This window comes from Hyaena hyaena, unplaced genomic scaffold (genome assembly GCF_003009895.1).
Source record: "Hyaena hyaena isolate Hyena2069 unplaced genomic scaffold, ASM300989v1 scaffold_5, whole genome shotgun sequence".
In the NCBI taxonomy this organism is placed as follows: Eukaryota; Metazoa; Chordata; class Mammalia; order Carnivora; family Hyaenidae; genus Hyaena; species Hyaena hyaena.
In genome coordinates, this window is record NW_024080637.1 from 8,211,034 (window position 1) to 8,238,151 (window position 27,118).

Consider the following 27,118-nt stretch of genomic DNA (forward strand, 5'->3'; position numbering starts at 1 on the left):
AATTCTTTAATTTCCTGGTTAACACATTCCTTCTTTAGTAGGATGTTCCTTAACCTCCATGTATTTGTGGTCTGCCCAAATGTTTACTTGTGGTTGACCAAGTTTCATAGCATTGTGGTCTGAAAATATGCCTGGTATGAACTCAATCTCTTTGATCTTGTTGAGGGCAGATTTGTGACACACTATGTGATCTATTGTAGAGAATGTTCCATGTGCACTAGGAAAAAATGTGTAGGGGCGCCTGGGTGGCTCAGTCAGTTGAGTATCTAACTCCTGATTTCTCCTCAGGTCATTATCTTACAATTCGTCCACAATTGAACCCCATGTCAGGCTCTCCACTGACAGTGAGGAGCCTGCTTGGATTCTCTCTCCTTCTTTCTCTGCCCCCTCTCAGACTTGTGCTCTCTCTCTCTCTCAAAATAAATTAACATGAAAAAAGTTTTTTAAAGAAAAGAATGTATAAATTCTGCTGTTGTAGGATGAAATGTTCTGAATCTATCTGTAGAGTCTATCCGGTCCAGTGTGTCAGTCACTGTTTCCTTGGTGATTTTCTGCTTAGATGTTCTGAACATTGCTTTAAGAGGGGTGTTAAAGTCCCCTACTTATTACTGTATTATTATCAATGAGTTTCTTTGGTACTAATTGATTTATATATTTGGGTGCTTCCACACTGGGGGCACAAATATTTATAAATGTTAAGTCTTTTTGATGGATAGACCCCTTAATTACAATACAGTGCCCTTCTTCATCTCTCGTTACTGCCTTTGATTTAAAATCTAGTTTGTCTGATGTAACTATGGCTACTCCAGCTTTCTTCTGAAGTCCATTAGCATGATAGATGGTTCTCCATCCCCTCACTTTCAATCTGCAAGTGTCATTAGGCTAAAATGAGTCTCTTGCAGGGAGCATATAGATGAGTCTTGTTTATGTTTTTGTTTTTGTTTTTTTTTTAATCCATTCTGATACCCTATGTCTTTTGATTGGAGCATTTATTCCTTTTACATTCTCGGTGATTATTAATAAACATGATTTCAGTAACATTATGTTACCTGTAAAGTTGGTGTTTCTAGTGATGTTCTCTGTTCCTTTCTTTGTTGCTTTTTGTCTTTTTTCCCACTAAAAGAGCCCCCGTTAATATTTTTTGCAGGGCCAGTTTAGTGGTCATGAACTCCTTTAGTTTTTGTCTGGGAAACTCTTTATCTCTCCTTCTATTCTGAATGACAACTTGCTGAATCAAGTATTCTTGGCTGCATATTTTTCCCATTCAAAATGTTGAATTTATCATGCCATTGCCTTCTGACCTGCCAAGTTTCTATGGAAAGATCTGCTACAAACCTGATTTGTATTCCCTTACAGGTTAAGGACTTTTTTTCCCTTGTTGCCTTCACAATTCTTTCCTTGTCTGTGTATTTTGTGAATTTTACTACAATATGTCTTGGTGTGGGCTAGCTTTTGTTGAATTTGAAGGGAGTTTTCTGCACCTCTTGGATTTTTGAGGTCTCTTTCCTTCACCAGATTAGGTAAGTTTTCAGCTATAATTTGCTCAAATAAACCTTCTGCGACCTTTTTCTCTCTCTTCTTCTGAGACTCCTATGATACGAATGTTATTACACTTTAAGGAGTCGCTGAATTCCCTAACTCTACATTCATGATCTAAAACTTCCCCCCTCTTCTTTTCAGCTTATTTTCCATAATTTTATATTCTATATCACTGATTTATTCCTGTGCTTCATCCATCCTCACTGTCATTGCATCCAGTTGGTTTTGCATTTTTTTACTTTGGCCTCACTAGTTTTTAGTTCTTTTATCTCTGCAGTAAGGGGTTCTCTAGTGTCTTCTAAACTTTTCCCAAGCCCAGTTAACATCCTTAGGACTGTTGTTTTAAATTCTGGTTCAGGTATCTTATTTACATTTGTTTTGATTAAATCACTGGACATTATGCTTCCTGTTCTTTCTTGTGGGGTGAATTCTTCCATCTTGTCATTTTTCTAGGTCACTTTTTTTGTGTGATTGTCAGGAAAGCCTATTATATTCCTGTTTCTGAGAGTAATGGCTATATTAAAAAGAGATCCTATACTGTCCTGGGCCTGGTACTTTAGGAGGTGTTCAGAGTGTGCACTCTGATGCTGTGTTTTGGCTGCTCTTTCCCTCAGGTAAGTCCTCTGCAGAGTTTTTCCCTACCTGTGGTGGGGAGTGTTTCAACCTTGTCCACTGTGTGGTGAACTTTAACTACATGTGTTTTGATCTGCCTGTTAAAATACACTAGATCTTATTTCCCTTAGAGCTGAAGCTTTGCAGCATTCTATGATCAGTTCACTTGGTATGTGAGGGATTTATGCTGGTCTTCTGGGAGCTGGAGCCTGCTGCACTGATTCTCAGGCAGACTTGCCCTAGTGGAGATGCACCTGTAGAGCACAGGTGGGCAGGGCTTAGTATAAGTGGCTCCAGCCTCTATTGGGGGGGGAGGGGCACTGTGTTGCTCACTGACGTTGGGTCAGTGCTGATGGGCAGGGGGAAATGGTGTCACCTGCTCTCTTATCCCTGGAACAGGGAAGTTATGCCTCTCTTCAGGTAGCCTTCAGAGAAGAGCAAACAATCTCCCCTCCCGTGTCTCTGGCTTCCATTAGATTGCTGCTTTCACCCTGTGTTATAGCTATCTGCCTTCCAGGCAGCACAGTACTCCTGTGTTTTATCTCAGGTGTGTGACTGGGTTTCAAAACTCCAAATTTTAGGGACCCACTTGGTGCAGACCCACATTGATCCTCTAAGGGAGGGTCTTGCCATGGTGTGGCTGGTGCTGGTTTATCCCAGAAAAGCAGTAGCACAACCACACAGCAGTTCAGAATGTATGGTCAAGCACTGCAAAAGCTGGTGGCAAGGTCTGCTGCTTCAGTAGGTGTGTCTTTTCCTATGCTAATGAACAGGGAAGCATGTTGGTGCCTGCCAGCACTTTTGTCCATAGAGAGGCCATGCCGCCACTCCCAAATGTACTCCAAGAAGGGGAACTGCTTCTACCCCTGCAATCCAAGGGTTCCTCAGACCACACTGCCCACTCCCAGGCAGCCTTCCCTATAGGAGAAGTGCTAAGCCCACCAGGCACTACCCCGGTGATGACACGGACTTCTAAAACCAGATTTTGAACTCTGCTGCTTATAAAAACTTGTGATAGTTAACCTCTCTCCTTTTCCCAGTATTTCTGGCAAATAGTTCTTTTGCAATCCATTGTGCCCTGCTTTCACTCTTTTCCTCTCACTCTTTCTCACTCCTCTCTCTATGGTCAGGGTGTCCTCCCTCTGGGGCATCTGCAATTCTTTTCTCCCCCAAATCAACTCTCTGTAGCTCCAACCTTTCATGATGTGGCCATTTTTCTACCTCTAGATGTGCAGTTTGTTCTCTCAGTCCTCAGATAGATTTCTTGAGTGTTCAGAATGATTTGATATTTATCTATCTGGGTTCATGGGAGGAGGCAAGATTTAGGTCTCCTACCTGTCCACTATCTTAGTTCCTCCTCTGCAATGCGTTACATATTTATGCAACTATCTTCATGAAGAATACTGTAGTTTTCATTTCTTGTCATTTTCCCCCCAGGTTTTGTTACTAGTGCAGTGCTTGCCGCATAGAATGAGATTCCCTCCTTGTCTATTTTCTAAGAGTATTTGTACAGAACTAGTGCTATTTCTTCCTTCCTGTTTAGTAGAAGTCATAAGTGAAACCATCTGGACCTGTGCTTTTCTTTGTGGGAAGTTTTGTGATCATAAATTCAATTCTTTCAATAGATATAGGGCTATTCAGGTGATCTATTTCTTCTTAGGAGTGATGTGAAAGTTTGATGTCACAGAATTTGTCCATTCTGCCCAAGTTGAACATTTACTGGCACAAATATGTTCACAATATATCCTTGTTATTTATTATCTATAGGACCTGTTGTGATAACCACCTCTCTCATATCTCATTAATGGCATTTTGTGCTTTTGGCTATGTACCTTGTCAGTCTGACTATAAGTCTGTCAATTTTACCAATCTGAAGAATGAGCTAGTAGTTTCACTTTTCTTAAATGTTTTTCTGTTTCCTACTTTATGAATTGCTGGTGTTGTCTTTATTATTTTCTTTCTTCTGTTTACTTTGTATTTTATTCTTCCTTTTCTAATTTCCTAAGGTAGAAGACAAGGTCATTGACTCAAAGTGTCTTTTTCCCCCAATATAAAAGCTTAATGCCATCAATTTCTCTCTAACCACTGTGTTAGAAATCCCCAAAATTTTGATATACCATATTTTCATTTTCAGTCAGCTCAAAATATATTCTAATTTTCCTTTAAGTTTCTTCTTTGACCCATGGATTATTGAAAAGTGTGTATATTTTCCAAATATTTGGAGATTTTCTAGATATCTTTCTGATACTGATTTCTAATTTAAGACTATTGTAGTCAGAGACCATATTTTGTATAATTTGAATCATTTAAAATTTATCAGGACTTCTTTTACAACACAAAATATGGTCTACCTCGCAATGTTCTGTGTCCACTGGAAAAGAATGTGCCCTCTGCTGCTCTTGGGTGGAGTGTTCTAAAATCACTCAAGGGTCACCTGGGTGGCTCAGTTGGTCAGGCGCCTGATGTTGGCTCAGGTCATAATCTCGCAGTTCGTGGGCTCGAGCCCCACATCGGGCCCTGTGCTGATGGCTTGAAGCCTGAAGCCTACTTTGGATTCTGTGTCTCCCTTTCTCTCTACCCTCCCCTACTTGCCCTCTCTCTCTCTCTCTCTGTGATGAATAAATATTTTTAAAAAATTAAAAAATAAAATCACTAAATTCTTGCTTCATGCATTTTGAAACTCTGGTATTAATGCATAAATGTCTAGGATTGCTATATATCTTTTTGATGAACTGATCCCTTAATAATCATGATATATGCTTCTTTATCCTTGGTAATATTTTTTTATTCTGAAATACACTTTGATATTACCCTACTCACTGAAACTTTCTTTTGATTAATATTACCATGGTATGTAATTTTCCATCCATTTACATTTAAACTATTTGTGTTATTATATTTCAAGTGGTTTTCTTATTCACAACATATAGCTGAATCTTGTTTATTTTATCCAATCTGACAATCTCTGCCTTTTTAACTGACCATTTCTGTTCAATGTGATTACTGATATGGTTAGACTTATACAATTTTTTAAGTTTATTTATTCTGAGAGAGGGAGAGAGAGAGAGCATGAGCAGCAGAGGGGAAGAGAGAGAAAGAAAGAGAGGGAGATAGAGGGAGATAGAGGGAGACAGAGGGAGACAGAGAATCCCAAAGAGGCTCTGCACTGTCAGCAGAGCCTGAGACAGGGTTAGATCTCATGAACCACCAGATCATGACCTGAACTGAGATCAAGAGTTGGACACTTATCTAAGTCACCCATGTGCCCCTGATATGGTTAGATTTAAATCTAACATCCTGCTATTTATTTTGTATTTGTCCCATCTCCTGTTCTTTTTTCTTCTTTCTCAGTCTTTATATGATTCTAGCTCATCTTTGTTGGCTTATTAGTTATATTTCTTTATTTCAGTTTTTTGGTGGTTGCTTTTGAGTTTATATGACACATCTTTAACTTATCAATCTACTTTCAAGTAATATTATACCATGTCTTGTGTCATATAAGAAACTTACATCTGAATACTTTCATTTCTCCTTCCCTGGCTTTCATGGTATTTTTGTCAGACATTTTGTTTCTATATATGTTATAAACTCCACATTTTTCTATTTTTGTTGTAAACAATTATCTTTTAAAGAGATTTTATATTTACCAGCATATTTACCATTTCTGTTGCTCTATACTCCTTAGTGAAGATTCAGATTTCCATTATTTAGTATTCTCCATGAAGGGCTTCTTCTAATAGTTCTTGTCAATAGGTCTACTGGTAATAGCCTCTTTTAGCTCTTCTATTTTTGAAAAAGCATTTTGCTTTTGAAATATATTTTTACTAAGTATAAAACATAAGTTGATGGTTTTCTTCCAGTAATATAAAGATCTATTGCACTGATTTGTGCCTTGAATTGTTTTGATAAGAAGTTTGCTGTTATTCTTATATTTGTTCCTCAGTATAAAATGTGCATTTTCCCCTTCTAGTTGCTTTTAAGTTTCTTCTCTCTAGCTTTAGTGTTAAGCAATTTGATTAAGATGATTAAAACATTCCTTAATGTAGTTTTCATCATGTTTTCTGCAACTGAAACTCATTGAGCTTCTTGAATATATGAATTTATACTTCTCATTAAGTTTATAAAATTTTTATTCACCTTTCCTCTCCTTTGGTGACTTCAATTATAGAGGTAGGCTGACTAACATCCCATGGCTCAATCATGTGCTGTTCATTTAATTTTTCAGTCCTTTCTCTTTGTATTTCTTTTTGGATAGTTTCTATTGCTGTGTTTTTAAGTTTGCTAATTTCTTCTTCATTTCACTTCTTCATCAGTGTCTTCTGCCATTATTTTCATGCCACTTATTTTTCATTTCATTGTCATTTTTGTTTCTTGAAGTCTGATTTGGTTCTTTTTTATATTTTCTATGTATGTCCGTAACATGCTCATGTCTTGATACTGTTAAGGTTTTCTTTTAAGCTTGATAGGTAGGATTGAAGCAGCCTGAATTTATGAATAACCTGGGTCAGTAGGGATAATGTGCCTCTAGTTCACTCTAGCTGGTAAGAATACAAATTATGCCTGGCCCTGTGAGAACTGTTTTACCTGTATCTTTCCAGTGCTTTTCTCACATACACACACTGATTTACTAGTCAGCTGAAGAAACAATGGGAACCACCTGCATATTTCCAGAGTTCTTTTATTTCCAGTAATCTGTTTTGCAAACTCAAGCCATCATGACCTCCTCACATTCTCAACTCTGTCTCTTCAACTGAGGGAAACCTCTAGGTTTAGTTTGGGTTTCTCTTACCTGAACTATGGCCTGGAAACACCATATAGTAAAGTAGGGCAATCACAGAGCCCATCTTCTCTGTCCCATTGCCGTTTTTCTTTCTTGTTTTACTTACTTGGTTTTGACATTTAGCTATTTAAAGCAAACCAATGTGTTAGTGTGGCAGAGCTGCTATAACAATGTACCATAAACTGGATGGCTTAAACAATAGAAATTTATTGTCCTACAGTTCTGGAGGCTGGAAGTCCAAAATCAAGGTGTTGGCAGAATTGGTTCCACTTGAGGGCTTATGGAAAGGGAGGAGTTGTTCTGGGCCTCTCTCCTTGACTTGTAGGTGATCATTTTCTCCTTGTCTCTCTACATCATCTTTATGAGTGTCTGTGTCCAAACTTCCCCTTCTTAAAAGAACATCAGTTATACTGGATTACAGCTCATTCTAATGGTCTTATTTAAATTTGATTGCCTCAGTAAAGACCTTAAAATCAGCCCTAAAGTCATATTGATAATTATTAAATTGATGTCGATAAAAATCAGTTTAATATAGTGGCTAAAGGTGAGGACAGTGGAATCAGACCACCTGGTTTTGATTCTGGTACTATCACTTCCTAGCACTATGGCTTAATATCTGCATCTATTAAAAGGACTTGAACATACTAATTTCACAGAAATAGTGTAAAAATACATAGTGCATGCTACAGAATATACCTTCACTAAATGTTATAATGTTAATATAACTAACAATAAATGTTAGTTAACACAATAGTCAGAAAAATCTTATCATTAGAACATGAGCAGTTACCTAAACCAACAGAGAGCTTGAATGGCCTTGATGAGATTAGAGAATTTATATAGAAAGACTACTTCATTTATTCCATTTTCCATGATGCCAGAGGTACTATCTTTCAGCTTTTTAAAATTTTTTTTAAATGTTTAGTTACTCTTGAAAGAGGGAGAGAGAGAGAAAGCGAGCCAAGCATGAGTGGGGGAGGGGCAGAGCAAGAGGGGCACAGAATCTGAAGCAGGCTCCAAGCCCTAAGCTGTCAGCACACAGCCTGATACAGGGCTCAAACTCATGGGATCATGAGTTCATCATGAGCTCATGAGCTCATGACCTGAGCTGAACTCAGGTTCGGTTAGGTCTGTTTAACCGACTGAGCCATGCTAGCGCCCTGTAGTTTTCTAAGCTTAAAGTCTTTCCTTAGTGGTCCCCTCTCTACATATTTTTACATATAGCAGCCAAAGCTCATTTTTCTAAAACTCACTTTAATTAAGTCACTTCTCTGCTTTAGAATCTATAATATCTATTTACAGATTACAATATTAAAATCTAGATTCCTCTGCCTTGTTTCTGAAAACTTGAAATCCCAGCAGTGTCTTTGCACAACTTTATCTCCTAGCCTCTTCTTCACTGGGCAGGCTGTTGTCTTCTATCCTCTTTTCAAGACATGTCCATCCCTGGGGCTTTCCTGCCTTATTTTCTGCAGGCATCTATCACCCTTTTCACTTGTTATTTTCCACCCTTCTCTTCCTAGTGCCTAAATAACATTCATTGTCCAGTTTAAATCTTTCATTCATTTACACTTGTAAGACATTTACATGAATATTTATAAACATGTCCTACATGGAACATGCTGCTCTGGCTGTTAAGGATTCAGGATCAACTGGAAATAAAGGAACATTTCCGACTGCTGCATTTACCAGAGCTCTCCTTTCTCTAAACCTTTAGTAAAACTGTATTAAGTTTCAGTACTTATTTTTGTATTGTTTTACCTATATTAGTTTTGTTTCATGTCTTCATTCAATAGATATTTTTTGGTTTCTTTTAAAAGATATTTTTTGTACAATTACTCTTTACCAGGCAGTCCACTAATGATACAGTGGTAAATAAGACAGTTCCACATGGAAATGAAAGTCTGGTAGAGAAAACACATACTGAAAAAGGTTCAATTACAAATATACTGAGTATTACACACACAGTGTAGAATCTAAGATGTTTATAACAGGGAGAATTACTCCAGTTGGGAGCTAACTGAAAGCTTATCTGAGGAAATGTCATCTAAGCTGATTCCTGAAAAGTGAATAAGAGTTAGATAGGTAATGAATGGGAAGAAAGTATGCATCAATAAGGAAATAGCTTGTACAAAGGCTTTGGAGCAAATGAGAACATAATTGAGAGAATAAGGAAGACTATGGGTATCAACAAAGAAAAAGAAATAAGAGGAAAAATGGAATACTATCGTGAGTAAATTAAATAAAACACAAGAAATTACCTTTTCAACTACAAAGTGAAGCAGAATTGTCAGGCACATCATAATTCAAATGTCCAAGAATTATGAGAGAAGAAATTGAGATTGAGTTGAAATAAACATAAAATATGCGGTGAAATAAAAATTGAATTAGAAGGGAAGTCAGTCTGCTAAATCAGATAAGAAAAATAAGTGATGTATAGTTGTTAAACATTATTGAAAACGAACTGTAATAAACAACAACAAATACAGCTACTGTTTTTGAAAAAAGATATCTGAACTTGCACAACCATAAACCTAGGGGACAGATAAAGACAGATAATATAAATGGCAGTTGTCATAAATGTCCTCAGTTGGTACTGAAAAAACTAGGGAGCCTCACAGCTTTTTACAGATGTACCTTAATAAACAGATCCAATCCTCAAACACAAAACACATCTTGGAAATACCAAAAATAGCAATGTATATTATCTGTTTGAGGATGACATCTGATCAGCTTACTTCTGGACACTAAGCTCCTACAAGGCAAGCATAATGTTCTTACTCATCTTTCTATCTCACACCACAGAATATATTTAATAAGTATTTATGAAATAATAAAACTTCAAATTTGAGAAACAAATGCATTTTTAACGCATCTCTTTTAAGACTATTTAGGGCACAAATGATATAAAAAGAGTTTATTTTAAAGATTTGACTACTGGAGTGCCTGGGTGGCTCAGTCAGTTAAGCGTCTGACTTTGGCTCAGGTCATGATCTCACGGCTTGTGGGTTCGAGCCCCGGGTCGGGCTCTGTGCTGACAGCCAGCTCAGAGCCTGGAGCCTGTTTCAGATTCTGTATCTCCCTTTCTCTCTGACCCTCTCCTGCTCATGCTGTCTCTTTCTCTCTCTCAGAAATAAATAAAACATTAAGAAAAAAATTTTTAAAGATTTGACTACCTAATCTAGTCAGTAGTGCTTGATATTCCAAGGTAGGTCTATCTAATAGATAAAAACCTCTAACTATATCACAGGAAAAAAAAAAAATAAAGCACACATTCTAGCTACTATTTTCTACTGTCCTGAAAAAAGTTATTGCACTAAAAGCCATAGGTAAAATCTTCACAAAGGTTGTTCTCGTAATGGTGAGCCCTAAGTTAATAAATTCAGTAAGATATTTACATGATTCTAAGAGAAAGTACAAAATGTTTATCAAATGTACAAATGAATAAGTGAATAAATGGCTTAATGAAGGGGAAAAAAAGAAAGAATGAAAAAAAGATGAAAAGAAAGAGAGGGAAGGAGGAAATTATACCAGGAAATAGTGGAAGAAGTAATTGGAGAGTTTCCATCCTGTCTAATAAAACAACAAATTTTAACCATTATTTTACCACACTAAGTTTCAAAATAAGATTTTTCTTTTAAACCGCAATGATATTACTACTGGCTATTTTAGAACAGACTTTAAGAAACCTTTAAATTTAAGAAAGCCTTCACATGACAAACAGGCAATGAACACTGTTTACATAATTCTGTTAATGTATGTGTCGTATGCAATATTTCATTTTAATTAAAAGACACGGCTTAATTCAAGATGAAATCATTTATTTGCTTTTGAAACCTTAATGAAAATTCAGTTTGGGAGCTAATGGTTAGACATTAAGGATAGTCAAAAACAAGGTATACTTAGAAAAAGAGGGAAAAATGAAAAGATCCTACCGCTAACATTACAGATATAAAGTTAATTTTATGCCTTAATCAAAATGCAAATCTATCACCAATTATCACAGTATCAAAAGCACAATCAATGATACATCTAATGACTAAATAAATCACAAATATAAAATCTTGATTTTCTGTCATGAAATTCCTCATCGCTCACCTAAGTCATACAGTATTATGACCTGATTTCACTGTCAATTAATTAAAAAATGATATATAATCAATATTTTTCATCTTCATTTATGTATTTAACAATAAAAAATATTCCTTCATGGTAAATCTTACCTCATTGTACCTGTTGCTGGGAATTTTGATACTGGTTTTCCGAACTTCCATATCAACCACCAAACCTTGAACTACTGGCAATGTATACTGGTAATTTCTGAAGTCCTGGGCAAAAGCAGATGAAATGGAATAAAGAATTCATTGATGGTAGGATTTGACTGATAGTAATAAAATCAGCACAAAAGGAAAAATGTGGGGGTGCCTGGGTGGCTCAGTCAGTTAAGTGTATGACTTCGGCTCAGGTCATGATCTCACAGTTCGTGGGTTCGAGCCTCGTGTTGGGCTCTGTGCTGACAGTTAGCTCAGAGCCTGGAGCCTGTTTCAGATTCTGTGTCTCCCTCTCTCTCTGACCCTCCCCTGTTCATGCTGTCTCTCTCTTTCTCAGAAAAAAAAAAAAAAAGAATGTGGAAATTAAAAGAACTCATTTATTTAAATAATAAGGGAATGTAAAATGAAAACCCTCATGTGTATATTTTAGCTCTCCAATTAGACTGTAACCTCTCATAAGGAAGAAGACTGGCTGCATATACCCCTTGTATATTACACTAAACAAATATTTGCATGCTTATTCTGTTTTAATACCACTTAATATTTTCTGTATTTGTTACCTGCCTCCTCCCTCTAAAGTAAGCTCCAAGAAGGTATGGACTCTCACTTGTTATATCCCAAATGCCTGGTACAGCCTAGGCATTCAATGAATATTTGCAGAGTAAAATATATACATATACACACACCACATCCAGGGTGGCTGAAGCAAAGTGATGAAGAGTGCAAGGAGCTGACATCAATGTGACACCATAGAGCTAGATTTCATAGGGTCTTGGAGGCCACCAGAAAGACCTGTGCCTTTACTGTGAGATTTTTTACCTATTTTAACAGATCTCTCTGGCTTTTCTGTAAATAGATTGTAGGGGAACATGAATAGAAGGAAGGAGATCAGATAAATGTAATAAAAATAATTCAGTCAAGTGACAGGGATAATTTGGACCAACATGTTAACAATTCAAAAACTGGTGAGAAGTTATCAGATTCTAGATATATTCTGAAGGGGAAACTGACAATATTTGTCATTGGATTCAATATAAAATGGGGAGGGGAAGCAAAATCAAAGATGATTATGAATTACATGGACTGGGCAACTACAAGACTGCCATTTGCTAAGATGCAGAACACGATGGGAAGGGGAAGGTGGCAAGTTATAAGGCTGCAGGAGAAGAACCAAGAAAGAAAGATGTACTAAAAAACTAAGAAATGAAAATGTATAGATACTGGTTAAGTTGTTGGATGGAACTCTGTGAAAACTGTCTTCTGACTGTTTCCATTTACTCAGGGAAATTGGGGCTGGGACATCAGCAAAAAGTGAGAAAAGGAGAAGAGGCACAGGAAATTTGAGAAAACATGAGAATAGGAATGTGTTATGGGGAAGGAAAGATTGCCAGGTAGGTCTGAAAGCTTCCTAATGGTATTGGTCATGAATCTGAAGTGAGACTGGGGGTGCCTGGATGGCTCAGTAGGTTGAGCATCTGACTTCAGCTCAGGTCATGATCTCACAGTTCATGAATTTAAGCCCTGTGTTGGGCTCTGTGCTAACAGCTCAGAGCCTGGAGCCTGCTTCCAATTCTGTATCTCCCTCTCTCTCTCTGCTTCTCACCTGCTCACACTTTGTCTCTCAAAAAATAAATACACATTAAAAAAGATTTTTAGGGGCGCCTGGGTGGCTTAGTCGGTTAAGCGTCCGACTTTCGCTTAGGTCATGATCTCGCGGTTTGTGGGTTCGAGCCCCGCGTCGGGCTCTGTGCTGACTGCCAGCTCAGAGCCTGGAGCCTGTTTCAGTGACTCCCTCTCTCTCTGACCCTCCCCTGCTCACGCTGTCTCTCTCTCTCTCTCCTAGAAATAAATTAAAAAAAAAAAACATTAAAAAAAAATTAAGAAAAAAAAAAGATTTTTAAGTAAGACCAGTAAATGGGCTGCTCTTTTTGTCATCATCTACACACAAGCTTGGATAAAGTTACGAATGAAGAAAGATGTAGATCCACACAGGTATGTTGATGGACTTTTGATAAGGGTGTAAAGGCAAGTAAATGAAGAAAAATAGTTGTTTTTTTTTTTAACAAATGGTACTAAAACAATTGGACATATGAACGAAGGGTTTCTAACAATGTCTCACAATCATAAACAAATTTTAACTAAAAATGAATCACAGAACTAAATCTAAAACATAAAAATAAAACTAAAAGTCTTCTACAAAGAAACATGGGAAAAAATATTTGTGATGTCATTCTAGCCAGTAAGTTCTTATATATCATACAAAAAACATGCTCCATAAAAAATTAATAAATTTTACTTCAACAAAATGAAAAATTTTTGTTCTGTGAAAGACATTGTTAAGAGAATAAAAGGAGAGACCATAGACTAGGAGAAAATGTAACAAATGATACAAATCTACCAAAAGACTTACATTTAGAATACACAAAAAGTCTAAAAACTCAACAAGAAAATAACAACCATATTTTAAGTGGGCAAAATCTGAATATTCACTGAAGAAGATATAAAGAAGACAAATTAGCACATGAAAAAAATGCTCTGAATCATTCATCTTAAGAAGCATACAAATTAAAATACAAAAATTAAAACCACTAAACTCCTATTGGAATGGTAAAAATTAAAAACAAAAAAGAAATACGAAGTACTTGCAAACAAAGAATTCTTGTATATTACTTGTGAATGTAAACTACTACACACATGTTGGAAAATGATTTCATAGTTCTTTATAACATTAAATGTACAATATGGCAAAACTAAGGTTCACACAAAATTTCATACATGAATGTTTCAAGTAGCTTTATTCAGAGTCACCAAAAACTAGAAACAACCCACAGATCCGCCAACAGGTAAACAAACTGTGGTTCACAATACAACTGAATACTATACAGCAATGAAGATGAATGAACTACTGATGCTAAAGGTTACCAGAGTATGCCATCCCAAAATATGCCTTTGTTATTCACTGGCCAGTCTAATTTTGAGGGCCTCAGCCAATGAACCAAAGATGAGTAGAGGAAAAAGATTTTTTATTATTTTTTTCCTTAACAATATATATAACAACAAAGATGAACCTCAAATGCATGATAATGAGTAAAAGAAGCCAGACTGAAAAGGTTATATACTGTATAATTCCAATTACATGACAATCTAAAAAATCTAAAACTATAGGGACAGTGGATCAACAGTTACCAGACATTAGGGGTGCACCAGCAAATTTTCTGTAATGATAGAACTCTTATTTTTTTTTAAACATTTATTTATTTTTGAGAGACAGAGTGTGAGCATGGGAGGTGCAGAGAGAAGGAGACACAGAATCCAAAGCAGGCTCCAGGCTCTGAGCTAGCTGTCAGCACAGGGCCTGATGTGGGGCTCGAACCCATGAACTGCGAGATCATGACCTGAGCCGAAGTCAGCCACTTAACCAACTGAGCCACCCAGGCGCCCCTGGAATGATATAACTCTTCTGTATCCTAATTGAAAGAATGGTAGTAACATAACTCTTTACATTTGTCAAAATTCTTAGAAGTATACTCCATAAAAGGTGAATTTTATTGTTTGTAAATTTAAAAAAATTTTTTTAAATTAAGAGGTAGATTTAACCAGGCTTTACATTTTGCTGGGCCAATAGAACAGAGGGTAAGAGACAGAAAGGACCTGGAGTCATTTAAAATATAAGTGATTTTAATAATGAACCATGGAATCTTAAGACAGGAAAGGAGAAAAACAGGGGAAGTGAGAGATAGTAGAAAAGTGTTGGAATCAATAGGCTGGTAAATTCTGTTAAGCTAGGGACAGAGAAAGCAGTAAAGGGGTTCAAAGCAAGTCTCTTCCATATGTGCCACTTTGGTATGTGGACTCTTTTAAACTGAAGGCAACTGAGACCCTGTAGGGTCAAGAGACTTTTGCCCTGTTTTAACTACCTCAAAGAATCTAAATTGGAGGTCTTCCCCAGAATTAGAGTTATTAGAGATAAATTTTATCTGAGTGACTCATCTGTATGGTAGGGCATACATGTAATTGCCAAGCAACTATTCTTCTTATTGTCCTGTGAATTACTCTCCTCCCTTTGACAGCCCCAAGCCCCTATCCCATTCCTCAGCTCAGGATGGCATATATAACTCATTTTACCTGCCTGTGAACCCCTCATGTATGTGAGGTTTTCATATGTACAAAGTTAAATTCAATTTTCTCCAGTTAATCTGTCTTGTGTCAATTTAATTCGTAGATCAGCTAGAAGAATCTTTGAAAGCTAGAGAAAAATTTTTCCTCCCCAACACTGGAGATGGAGAACAAGATACTTCAGGAGGTATTCCACTAAATGTTTGTATAAATGAACTGATACAGGCATAAAATCCATAGGCTTCTGTTGCCAGATTACAGGATAAATATCCCCTTTTCTTCCCAAAGCAGATTACAATCAGTAAAAAAAAATTATCTCGTCAGGGTGCGTAGGTGGCTCAATCAGTTAGGTACCTGAGTCTTGATTTTGGCCTGGGTCATGATCCTACGGTTCATGGGATCAAGCACAGCATCAGGCTTTGCACTGACAGTGGGGAGCTTGCTTGGATTCTCTCTCTCTCTCTGCCCCTCCCCTGCTCATTCTCTCTCTCTCTCAAAATAATTAAACTTAAAAAAATTACCTTGACAAAAATGTGACTAAAAACTAAAGTTACCAGGAGTGACAAAGTGATGGAGACTGAAGTAGAAGGAGGGAATGGAGAGGGAGAAAGAAACAGACAGAGACAGAGAGAGAGAGAGAGAGAGAGAGAGAGAGAGGAGAGAGAAAGGAAGATAGAGAAGGAGAGGGCGATCTTATAGATTAAAATATAATTTTAAAATTTCCACTTCTGGGAGCGCCTAGCTGGCTCAGTTGGTACAGCATGTGACTCTTGATCTCAGGGTCACAAGTTCAAGCCCAACACTGGGGACAGAGATTACTTATAAAAATAAAAAATAAATTAAAAAATAAAATTTCCACTTCAGGCCAAAATGGAGATAAGGGGACTGGATTTACCCTCCTGCATGAAACAATCCAAAACTGCACAGAACATATGAAACAATGATTTTCAAGACACTGAATCTCAGGCAACAAAGGACAGTGGTCTCTAAAAGGCAGGAAGCAAACAAGATGAGCTCTATGATTGTACAGGTTATGCCTCCAGAGAGTTTACAAGCTCAGATGCAGGAAGGGGAAATCCAGGCAGAGGCTGACAGATTTCCTGAATTGAAGAGACAAAACCAAGATTCCAAGAAAACCACAGTAGCCAGAGTTCACAGAACAGAGCATCAGAGAAGAAAAAACTTCAGAGAACTCTAAGCATTTATAGAGGGTCTCACTCCAGAATTCAGTAGAGTTCTGATTAGCAAATGTGTGTGAGGAAACTTCTTGAGGCCAGTGAAAGAATTACCTGAAATGATTATCAGGAACACGGTCAGGTCTGGGAATAGTGCCTACTCCTAAAAACTACAGAGGAAAACCTTATATTCCATGAGCATTAGGTACAGTATTATTATATAATAAACAATTTCACTGGACTTTGCTCTTGGTTCCTGAGAGGTAGCCTCTAAACCCTTGGAATTTCCTGAGTGACAGGAGTGTCTATTATTCAATGGTGGCCCTGATAGTCTATGTTAATCTACTAACTCATAGTGGGTCCCTAGATAGCATATCCTAGCAACATGACCCAGAGTGGGAGCTAGCCATCCTAGAAAGATCAGCCATGTGATCAGAGGATGTGGCTTTGAGGCACATGATATCAGAGGGGCTAGAGACGGAGTTCAATCACATGGTCAATGACTCAATCATTATTCCTAATAAGGAAACTCCAATAAAAACTCAGGACACAAAAGCTAAGGTGTTTACTCTGTGCATATTGTTATGTATCAATGTAACAGCAGGGAAGCTTCTTGGGTGGGGCCCTCCCAGACTGTACTCTGTGACTCGTCTCTCCACTGGCCCTGATTTGTATTTCCTTTACTACAAAAAAAACTGTAATCATAAGTACAGTATACTTTGCTGAGTTCCGTGAATAATTCTAGTGAATTATCAAAACTGAGAAGGTAGTGGGAATGCTAACATTTGTATCCAGTTAGTCAAAAGTAGGGGTAGCTTGGGAATCCCTAAACTTGAACCTGGTGTCTAAAATAACAACAGTCTGGTAAAAGAACTGTGCCTCTAACCTGTGAAGTTTGGCCTAATTCCAAATAGGGCCCAAAATCATTACAAGTACTAAGAAGGGTCTTGCCTTAGTGCTGGGGAATAATCAGCACTACAGTAAACAAGATTTTGGATCTTCTACCTTACAAATCTTAAAAAGCAAGACTTGAAAGGATCAAACTATTTCTAGGTAAATTAACTGCCTTACCGGTAATAGAACTCAAGTTTATAAGACTATAAAAATATTCAGCACACATTAAGGTAAAATCATAATATTTGCCACCCCATAAAAAATTTAAAAATATCGAGACACCTGGGTGGCTCAGGCAGTTAAGTGTCTAACTGTTGATTTCGACTCGGGTCATGCTCTCACTGTTCCTGAGTTCCAGCCCCACATGGGCTCTATGCTGATGGCACGGGACCTCTGGGATTCTCTGACTCCCTTTCTCTCTGCCCCTCCCCTGTTCACTCTCTCTCTCAAAAATAAATAAACATCAAAAAAAATTTCAAGGGGCGCCTGGGTGGCTCAGTCAGTTAAGCATCCAACTTTGGCTCAGGTCATGATCTCAAGGTTTGTGAGTTTGAGCCCTACATCGGGCTCTGAGTCAGCTCAGAGCCCAGAGCCTGCTTCAGATTCTGTGTGTCTCCCTCTCTCTCTTTGCCCCTCCCCTGCTCACACTTGCTCTCTCTTTCTCTCTCCCTCAAAAATAAACATAAAAAATTTTTAAACTTTTTTTTAAATACCAAGCATGCAAAAGCAGCAGGAAAATACAACAAAATAAGAGGGGAAGGGGCGCCTGGGTGGCTCAATTAGTTAAGCATCCAATTCTTGATCTCAGCTCAGGTCATGATTTCACGGTTTCTGAGATGGAGCCTTGTGATGGGCTCTGTGCTGACAGCATAGAGTCTGCTTGGGATTCTCTTTCTCCCTCTCTCCCTGCCCCTCCTCCACTTGTGCATGTGCTCACTCTCTCTCTCTCTCTAAAATAAATAAATAAACTTAAAAAAAAGGGAAAATTAATCAACGGAAACTGAGCCAGAACTGATAGAGATGTTAGAATTACCAATAAGGACATTATAGTAGTTACTATATATTACAGAAATTCAAAAATTAAGTACAAAGAGTATATAGAAAAAGACCTAAATCAATCTTCTAGAGATAAAATTACAATATTTGAGATAACCTCCCCAAAATGTGGGATTGGACCATTTTAACAACGCAAAATAAGACTGTTGAACTTAAAGACACAACAATAATAACTGTCCAAAATGAAACATAGAGGAGAAAAAAAGGAACATTAGTGAGCTATGAAACAATTCCAAGAGCCTAATATGTCTATAACAGAGTCCTTGAAGGGGAAGAGAAGAGTTCTTTGATGAAAATTATAAACTCACAAAAATAAGAAGTTCAACAAACTCCAAGTATAGGAAACGTAAAAAAAAAAAAAAAAAGTATATCAAGGCACATAATCAAAGTGCTCAAAACCAGTGATAAAAAGAAACATCTTAGAGCAACCAGAAAAGAAAAAACATTATGTAGAGAGGAACAAAAAGGGGAAATCAAGTCCTCATCTGAAACAATGCAAACCAGAAGAAACAGTAGAGCAATTATTATTCATCTTTAAGACACTCAAAGAATAAAACTGTCAACCTAGAATTCTACATCCAGCAAAAAAATCTTTCAAATATGAAGGTAAAATAAAGATGTTAGAAATAAAAATGCTGAATTCCTCACCAGCAGACCCACACTACAAGAATTGTTACAGGAAATCTTTCGGGCAGAAGGAAAATGACACCAGATGGAAATACAGATTTACACAAAGGAATTAAGGTCACTGGAAATGGCAACTACATAAGTAAAGCTACAAGAGTTTCACTTATTATTTATTTAAATCTCTTTAAAAGATAACTGAAACTACAACTACAAGACAGAGTGAGAAAATAAATCTAGTCCCCAAAAAAGCCAACTAAAAAGCTGGGTAAATGGGTTTTTTTTTTTTTAAGTTTACTTATTTATTTTAAGAAAGAAAGAACAAATAGGGAAGGGTCAGAGAGAGAATTCCAAGCAGGCTCTGCACTGTCAGTGTGGAGATCATGACCTGAGCTGAAATCAAGAGTTGTATGCTTAACTGACTGAGCCACCGTGGTGCCCCTGGGTAAATGGTTTTTAAAAAACAATCATTACAATGCTCTGGAATTAGACTAAAAGCATACAAGGCACTGAGATGTGTTTATTCATGAAAACTACTGAACTTGAAGCAAGAACAGTAGAGCTGAGTCTGTGATCTTCTTGCTTGGGGCTGTGCCCTAGCCTTCTTAGGTAGTTCAAGGTAGTCTGTGAAAATAACAAGCTCTGAGAAAAAAAAAGAAAGAAAGAAAGAAAGAAAGAAAATAACAAGCTCTGCTACTTGCAGGATTTTACTTGATTTGGAGTGGTGTCAGCGACAGTGGTAATCTCAGTAATTTCGTGAAAAGGGAGGGTCAGCAGCTCAGCTAAACTGAGGTTTGGGGTAAGTAATGAGCAGGCACATTAGCCAAAGATTTAACTAGGAGTTCTGGGAGGTGAAACAGCCATACGGAGCTTCGTAAATTCTCCAAATACCCAGAATTGACCTTAGTCTGTGCACACATACAGCAGAGACCTTAGTGGGCTGAAGCCAACCAACATCTTTGGATAACAGAGCCTGTGCGTGTGCAAAGGAACATGGGAGAGCCCGGCAGAAAGGAAAAGAATAAAGCTTGAATCCCAGTCCATCCACAGATCTATCCTACAAGATGAATGACTTATTGGTTTGAGATATTTGAACATAATCTCTGACCAATCTTGGGCTAACAATAAGCTTTTATAAACAATAAGCTTTACAGATAAAGAGGAAACCTCTATGATGGCAAACTTAAAATAAAAACAAAACAGAATGCTAGGTGCTTTAATTGTACATTACCTCACAATAATCCTGCAAGATCACTTAGATATTAAGTGTATAATGAAGGGCTGAAATCCTGTACTGTTTCATTCAGAAGCTCCATAGAATTTACAAAGAATATATGTTTTTCTTTTCCTACAGCATAAATCTTCACCTGCCTGAAGCAGCAGGGGTGTGGCTGTTAACAAAAAATGAAATCCTTCTCTTCCTTCTCCTGTACCAACCCCCGTAAGAAAAAAGTAAATAAAAATTCCCAACTTACTGCAAGAAGATTCATGATGGTATGTCCAGTCTCTCCAAACAATGGCTTCCGAAATCTGACACTGAACAGTGGGCATGGATAAACTATGGAAATGAGAAATAATCAGACTAAACTTGACAGCTTAAAATTTTGGTAAAAGAGATATTATAGTTCATAGTTTTCAAAATGTAACTAATAACTCTATAGAGCATATCTAATTTAAAGCTCAAAAGTATTTAGTATGTTAGCATCAAAGACGAATTCTGAGCCTTCTACAAACCACACCAAAGTAAGTATTCTGGTGACCAGAATAGGCCTTTTGATGCAGCTTTCTCAAAAATGAACTATAACGTTTTAGGAAGCATTCTTCTTCAGACTAAATTAATATGATCCAGGAAACAAACCTCTCCTAAGTCTTCTGTATTCATTCTTATATATCTCCCAACCATGATCTAGGAAGATTCCTTAGAAAAGCCAAACATGAGGTGACTTATTAACTGGCTTACTCCTTGAACTCTATGGAGTGAACTGCCATATAAGACAGGAAGATATACAAGGTCTTTCCTCTGCATACAATCCTCTCTCTACTTCATTTGGCTGATTCAAATGCCTCTTTCACAATTCAGTGCAGAAGCACTTTGATCTAAGAAATGTTTCTTATCCTACTTCTTCATTTGTGGTGAAGTTAGATTCCACCTTGAAGCTCCAAAAGAACTTTGTTTAACTTTGAGCATGTGTTTTAACACAATATACTACTATAATCATGACTTCTGTATGTCTTTCTTACAAAGGTTTCTAAGAGCCTGTAATGTATCTTAGCTATTTCTGAATTCCCAGGATTTGTTCTAAATGGTAGGCCTTTATTAAATTCTTATTGAATGAGCAAGGGAAAGAATGAAGTTGACTTGTAGAAGACATAAAATATACTGTTTTATGGTTTATAAAATAAGTTTTCATTATCATATTTGATCCTCTTAACAACATTACATAATATAAAAAGCAAGTATTATTCTTTCCAGGTGAGGGGAAACAGACAGACAGCTCAAGTCACTTGCCCAGAGTTACAGAGCTAGTACAGAGTTAAGAATCTTATTCAAATGGTCTGATTCTTAGACCACGCAAGTTTGATTAGGTGAAGGTATAAAGTTAAAAAGAAAGCCTGCATTTAGGCCTTAATGTCTTTAAAAAACCTCACAACTTATACTTGTACTGCTACCACCATGAACAAAGCTCTTCTACTGCTTACTTTACCAAGAGTGATCTGTATACCACTAGTTTCCAGTACATATTATGCTACGTAAAATGCAATTTGCCTATTTTCCAACAAAATTACCAAAAAATGCTCACTATACTGTAAAAAGTTACTTGTTAAATTCCAATTAATTTTTTCTGAAGATGAACATATATTTATCAATGAACTATATAAAACCAGTAAGTCTACAAGGTAAAAAATAATCACTAATTCCCTCATTAGAGATTTTTAGTTCTTCACTTTAGAGTCAAAATAAGTAAAGACAATGGCCAAATTTAGCTTAGCTATTTCAAAAGATTTCTGCTGAACTATATCACTGGTATGGGGGAAAAGGAAGAATCTGAATATTTCAGGCCTTAATTGAGTCATCATGTTTTGGTCATATAGTGTAAAAGAAGCTACTTTACTACTTACGCCGATATTCAGCTCCAAGCCTCAACATTAGTCGGATGGGAAACACTTTAGCCCAAGGAGTTTCCCATTTCTGGATGAGAATCCCAAACAAGTAAGGTGGGGTTGGGAGTACCAGGTCTTGCAGTGACTGGTAGGTAGATGTCACATATAAGAATCCACCATGTTCTTTACTGCCAAGGAAACTTTGACTGAAGAAGGAATGTCCCAAGTTGCCCACAACATTTCCTAAAACAAAAAAGCTCATTAATTACTCTCCATCAATAAACTGATTTTATGTTTAATAATCATTATTACGTAACACTGGGCCACACATTACCAAACACTAATTCCCAACCTTTCACTAAACATGAAAGACAGATGTTTACAAAGTTTTTTTAAATAAATGATATTTATTAAATGAAAATTGTTTTCCAATCTCATAAGGGCCTCTGGTGAGCATTTACTGTATGAATTATATGTATGAGACTTTTAGAGGTCTCAGGATAAGAATTATTGCCTCAAAAATCAGGAAAAAAAAATGTTAAGACTAGGTACCTGCTCTTACAGAGCTTACAATCTCATTGGGTGAATGAAGTCCATTCATGAACACAATGAATTAAGATAATAAGTACAGTTTTGTATGATATGTTGAAGCAAGAAAATTTATGGAGAAGGTAGAATTTATGCTTTGCACTTCTGGATGAGACAAATATGAAACATGACTTAGGGCCCATTTAAATTCCTATTAGTTTTTTTGTCTTTTAGTTACAAATGTTCTTTACTAAGCACCTTCTAATTCAAATATTTTTTAATGAAACAAATCAGCTTTTATTAAGGAGACATTTTCCTCAGTTTAGAATTACAAAAAAGCTTCCCAACAGGAGCTGTTCCATAATGGAACAGTAGACAGGTTCCCTAGATATGTACAAGCTCTCTGATATCTCTGAAAGAAATAACAGCACAGAGATTCTCACCAGAAAACTTAATGCTTCCTTTCCTTGAAAACTACAGTCTATTCATGAACAGTTCAGTGATGGGTCACAGAATCCTTGAGTGAAGCAGGAAGCTATGGTGACAGCAGGGTCCACAGGTGAAGGGAACACCTCCCCATAAATCTCACAGAAGCCTTGTGGCTGAGAGCCATGTTCACCTGCACATTATCATCTGCCAAATACATTTAGGGGCAGTACTCTTGCCTGAGAATTAACCAAATCTGGCTGCACGTTTGAGTTGCTGGGCCAGATCTATAAAAACAAAAAAATCCCCGTATCAAGGAAGCAGTATGCACTTTGGAAAAAAAAAAAAATCACAGATTGTGTAGTCACAGAAATATGAGTTTGAATACTAGTTCAATTATTATTATGTGATTTGAGGGCAAGTTATTTGACTTCTCTGAGCTTCAACATCTGTGTAAAATGGGGGATATTATAAATTTCAGACCTGTGTGAAGAATAAATGATAGAATATATGCACTCATCATCAGAGAAATACAAATCAAAACTGCAATGAGATACCACCTCACACCTATCAGAATGGCTGAAGTTAACAACTCAGACAACAACAGATGTTGGCGAGGATGTGGAGAAAGAGGATCTCTTTTGCACTGCTGGTAGGAATGCAAACTGGTGCAGCCACTCTGGAAAACAGTATGAAGGTTCCTCAAAAATGAAAACTACAACTACCCTACGATCCAGCAACTGCACTACTAGGTATTTATCCAAGGGATACAGGTATGTTGTTTCAAAGGGACACACGCACCCCGATGTTTATAGCAGCACTGTCAACAATAGCCAAAGTTTGGAAAGAGCCCCAATGTTCCATCGATGGATGAATGGATAAAGAAGATGTGGTATATATATACAATGGAGTATTATTTGGCAATCAAAAAGAATGAAATCTTGCCATTTGCAACTCTGTGGATGGAACATGAGGGTATTATGCTAAGTGAAATTAGAGAAAAACAAATATCATATGACCTCACTCATATGAGGAATTTAAGACACAGAAAAGACACAGAATAGATGCACATAAGGGAAGGGAAGCAAGAATAAAAACAGAGAGAGGGATAAAAACATAAGAGACTCTTAAATATGGAGAACAAACAGAGGGTTACTGGAGGGGTTGTGGGAGAGGGGATGAGCTAAATGAGTAAGGGGCATTAAGGAATCTATTCCTGGAATCATTGTTGCACTATATGCTAACTAACTTGGATGTAAATTAAAAAAATAAATAAATTTTTTTAAAAAAGGAAAGCAAATCTGAATGGAAACAGAGGATACTAAAAACAATAGCTATAGAAAAAATGTAATGGCAACTTTGATCATCTTGATTGAATTGAATAATTATAGTGATTTTTGATACTAACAATGAATACTGAATTAATAGTTAAATATAAATAATTTTTTTTCTTTATAACAAAAGGCGAAACAAACTAGAGGCAATAACAGTAAGACTGGTGAAGGTACCAAACAAGTAAAGTGTATTTTAGGCCTGTGTCATGTTTGGGAGGATAAAAGTGCTGTGTGGAAGGCAGTATTCTGTCTGTCTCCTGGTACACATGCCTTGTTCAATTCCCTCTCCCTGAATGATGGCAGTACCTATGAATATAATGGGATGTCACCTCCATGAATAGGTTACTAATCAATGGATTTGGTGTTAATCAGGGAGATTATCAGGGTGGGCCTGACATCACAGCTTTATTATTTTTTAAATTTAATTTTTTTAAAGTTTATTTATTTTTGAGAGACAGAGCACGAGCAGGGGAGGGGCAGAGACAAAGGGAGACACAGAAGCAGGCTCCAGGCTCTTAGCTGTCAGCACAGAGCCCGATGCGGGGCTAGAACCCATGAACCACGAGATCATGACCTGAGCCAAAGTCAGACACTCAATCAGCTGAGTCACCCAGGTGCCCCAACATCAGATCTTTAAATCTAGGTCTAGGGGTCAGAGATTCAAAGCAAGGAGACACACTACTATTGACCTGGAAGCAAGGAAACATGCATGTTGTAAACTATCCATGGAGCCAGGAGGCAAAGAACTGCAGGCAGTCTCTGGGAGTCAAGAGGATTCCCCAGCCAAAAGCTATAAAGAAAATGGGGATTTGCAAGGAAATGAATTCTGCCTCACCACAACTGACATCTTAAGACCCTATGAAAGGATGATTTATCTAAGCTGTGCCTAGACTCCAAACCCATGAAAACCTGGAGATAATAAATGTGTGTTTCAAGCTACTAAGCTTTGTAGCTTAGAAATATATCAATAGAGGGGCGCCTGGGTGGCTTAGTCGGTTGGGCGTCCGACTTTCGCTTAGGTCATGATCTCATGGTTCGTGGGTTCGAGCCCCGCGTCGGGCTCTGTGCTGGCTGCCAGCTTGGAGCCTGGAGCCTGTTTCAGTCTGTGACTCCCTCTCTCTCTGGCCCTCCCCTGCTCACACACTCTCTCTCTCTCTCTCCTAGAAATAAATAAAACATTAAAAAAAAAAAAAAAAAATATATCAATAGAAAACTATTTGACAAAATTTGACATTTGACAAAATACTGAATAATTTATCTGTTAGAAAAAGGTCATAATTGACAATGTATGTTTATTTACTTATTTTTTAATATAATTTATTGTCAAATTGGCTTACATATGAGAATGTATGTTTAAAAAATGTAAAGGAATCCACAAGAGAATGTTAATATTATAGAAACATGGGTGAAAGACAGAAGCAAGGACATATTTGTCACAGAAGACAAAATATGTATGGCCAATAAATAAATATATGCTCAGCTTCATTAATAATTAGTGAAATACAATTAAAGGAATTATTTACCATGATCAAGTGGGATTTATACCTGAGATGCAGAACTGGTTCAATATCCACATATCAAAGTGATACATCACATTAATAAAAGAAAGGATAAGAACCACATGATCCTTTCAATAGATGCAGAGAAAGCATTTGACAAAATATAGCATCGTTTCTTGATTAAAAAAAAAAAAACTCAAGGAAGTAGGGATAGAAGGACCATACCTTAAGATCATAAAAGCCATATATGAAAAATCCAATGTTAATATCATCTTCAATGTAGAAAAACTGAGAGCTTTCCCCCTGAGGTCAGGAACTCAACAGGAATATCCACTCTCGCCACTGTTTTTCAGCATAGTACTGGAAGTCCTAGCCTCAGCAATCAGACAACACAAAGGAATAAAAGGCATCCAAATTGGCAAGGAGGAAGTCAAGCTTTCACTCTTCGCAGATGATGTGATACTCTATATGGAAAACCCAAAAGATTCCACCAAAAAACTGCTAAAACTGATCCATTAATTCAGCGAAGTTGCAAGATATAAAATCAATGCGCAGAAATTGGTTGCATTCCTTTAAACCAATAATAAAGTAACAGAAAGTGAAATCAAAGAATCAATCCCATTTACAATTGCACCAAAAACCATAAAATATCTAGGAATAAATGTAACCAAAGAGGTGAAAAATCTATACACTGAAAACTATAGAAAGCTTATGAAAGAAGCTGAAGAAGACACAAAAAAAATAGAAAAATATTCCATGCTCGTGGATTGGAAGAATATTGTTAAAATGTCAATACTACCCAAAGCAATCTACATATTCAAAGCAATCCCTATCAAAACAACACCAGCATTCTTCACAGAGCTAGAACAAATAATCCTAAAATTTGTATGGGACCAGAAAAGACCTTGAATAGCCAGAGCAATCCTGAAAAAGAAAACCAAAGCTGGAGGCATCACAACCTGGGACCTCAAGATGTGCTGCAAAGCTGTATCAAGACAATATGGTACTGGCACAAAAACAGACACTCAGATCAATAGAACAGAAGAGAGAACCCAGAAATGGACCCACAAATGTATGGCCAACTAATCTTTGACAAAGCAGGAAAGAATGAATATCCAATGGAATAAAAACAGCCTCTTCAGTAAAAAGTGCTGGGAAAAAT

At 37.1% G+C, this 27,118-nt stretch overlaps 1 protein-coding gene across 3 annotated transcripts in view; it reads right to left on the reverse strand.

The window, feature by feature from the left end:
- Positions 1–27,118, reverse strand: part of ZFYVE9 (zinc finger FYVE-type containing 9) — a 150,558-nt gene that overhangs the window by 45,116 nt on the left and 78,324 nt on the right. For all 3 annotated transcript variants that reach the window (XM_039238548.1, XM_039238544.1, XM_039238535.1), the window contains 3 exons: positions 22,188–22,412; positions 20,543–20,625; positions 11,155–11,259 (listed from right to left, as the gene is read on the reverse strand). In XM_039238548.1, coding sequence (XP_039094479.1) covers positions 11,155–11,259; positions 20,543–20,625; positions 22,188–22,412 — 413 coding nt within the window. The remainder of the gene's footprint in view (positions 1–11,154; positions 11,260–20,542; positions 20,626–22,187; positions 22,413–27,118) is intronic.